The sequence below is a fragment of the Trypanosoma grayi genome (genome assembly GCF_000691245.1).
Source record: "Trypanosoma grayi strain ANR4 Tgr_942_V1, whole genome shotgun sequence".
Classification (NCBI taxonomy): Eukaryota; Euglenozoa; class Kinetoplastea; order Trypanosomatida; family Trypanosomatidae; genus Trypanosoma; species Trypanosoma grayi.
The window spans coordinates 3,342-5,330 of NW_008826561.1; the positions used below are offsets into that span (position 1 = coordinate 3,342).

A 1,989-nucleotide genomic window follows, 5' to 3' on the forward strand; every position below is an offset into this window, starting at 1 on the left:
TCTCTCTCTCTCTCTCTCTCTTTGAGCCATCTCTGCGCACATATTGTATACGTGTGGTGTTGCGGCTGGTGCGTCCTCCTCCATTCAGTAGCCAGAGCAGGGGAGCATAGATAAACACACACACAGACACGAACACCCCGAGAGAGAGAAAGAGAGAGAGAGCGAAAGAGGTAGTCATTGGCCTATTCCTAGGAGGTCGCGTGCAGTCCCATGACCATCCAGCAAATTAACCCTGCAACCGGCAAGGCGCTGGAGCCCGTCGAGCCCAACCACCTTGACGACGTGGTTGTTGCTGTCAGGCGAGTTCGTGACGCGCAAAAGGCGTGGGCGTCGCTCTCCTTCAAGGAGCGAGCACAGCACGTTGAAAAGGTAAAGCGCTTCCTCGCGGACAACGCGGAACGTGGTGCCAGCATAATCTCGCAGTGTAGTGGTAAGACACGACACGACGCGCTCGCCACGGAGATCCTGCCAGGTGTGATGGCATGCGACTGGTATGCCAAGAACACAGCCAGCGTCCTCGCACCGCAGAAACTGTCGTGTGGAAACATTCTCTTCGCCAACAAGTCGAACACACTGCAGTACATCCCCGTTGGCGTTGTCGGCATCATCTCGCCGTGGAACTTCCCCTTTGCGATTCCCTTTAGTGAGATACTCATGGCGCTGATGGCCGGAAACGGTGTCGTGCTGAAGGTGGCGACGCCGACGACGCACGTTGGTTACTTCATCGAGGAGTGCGTCAGCGCCGGTGGCTTCCCGCCCGGCCTCTTTGTCCACGTCGTGCTGCCGGGCGGGGACATTGGCCCTGCGATGCTGAACGCCGGCGTCGACAAGCTCTTCTTCACCGGCAGCGTACGTGTCGGCAAGGAGCTCATGGCCCTCGCCGCGCAGACACTGACGCCGGTGTCGCTGGAACTCGGAGGCAACGATCCAATGATTGTGTTGGCCGACGCCGCGGTGGAGCGGGCGGTGAACTGCGCGCTGTGGGCGGGTTTTCAGAACGCCGGGCAAGCCTGCGCCGGTGTCGAGCGCGTCTACGTGCATGAGTCTATCTACGACGCGTTCCTCGCGCAGCTGTGCGCCAAGACACGGGCGCTGCGGCACGGGCCTGACGTTGACTTCAACGTGGACATTGGCGCCGTGACGACAAAGTCGCAGTGGCAGACGATCAAGGAGCACGTGGAGGACGCCGTTGCGCATGGTGCATGCATCGCCGCACAGAGCACGGCGACCGGCAGCGTGTCGCGCGGCCTTTTCTACCCCGCCACGGTGCTAACCGGCGTGACCGCTGACATGCGTGTGATGCGTGAGGAGACGTTTGGCCCCGTTCTGCCGGTTGTGCCGTTTGCGACGGAGGCGGAGGCGGTTGCCATGGCGAATGACTGCAGCTTCGCGTTGACCAGCAGCGTTTTTTCCAGCAGCAGTCGTAACGCCCGCCGCGTGGCAGAGCAGCTCCAGAGCGGTGTTGTTAGCATCAACGATCACCTCTACTCGCACGGCGTCAGTGAGGCGCCGTGGGGCGGGTGGAAGAACAGCGGCATTGGCCGCACACATGGTGCGCTGGGGCTGCGGGAAATGTGCAACGTGCGCTGCATCAACGATGACCGCGCCCCAAGTTGNGCGGCATTGGCCGCACACATGGTGCGCTGGGGCTGCGGGAAATGTGCAACGTGCGCTGCATCAACGATGACCGCGCCCCAAGTTGGATGCTGCACCGCAATCTGTGGTGGTTCCCGCAGAGCCGTGAGTCATACGACATGCTGTTGCACGCGGTTGCGCTGGTGGCGCCACGGAACATATTTCACCGCATGGCCAGCGCCATCTCGCTGTTGAAGCGGGTGGGTGTGATGCTGAGGCCGTGGCGTGTGATCACGGATGGCGGGGAGGCGAAGAAGAGTGCAACCGTCTCTGCGGCAGATGCCACGCGTCAAAAGAATGCGTAGACGCACGCGGTGTCGATCCTTGTGTGTGTGTGTGTGTGTGTGTGTGTGT

General features: G+C 61.2%; 1 protein-coding gene across 1 annotated transcript; it reads left to right on the forward strand.

Annotated features, from left to right (window-relative positions):
• Nucleotides 1-210: 210 nt before the first annotated feature.
• On the forward strand, nucleotides 211-1,830 carry DQ04_09421010 (putative aldehyde dehydrogenase; the record flags this gene model as incomplete). Its single annotated transcript, XM_009315930.1, has 1 exon — nucleotides 211-1,830. The coding sequence occupies one exon, from the start codon at nucleotides 211-213 to the stop codon at nucleotides 1,828-1,830; it is 1,620 nt and encodes a 539-aa protein (XP_009314205.1).
• Between the last annotated feature and the right edge of the window lie 159 nt (nucleotides 1,831-1,989).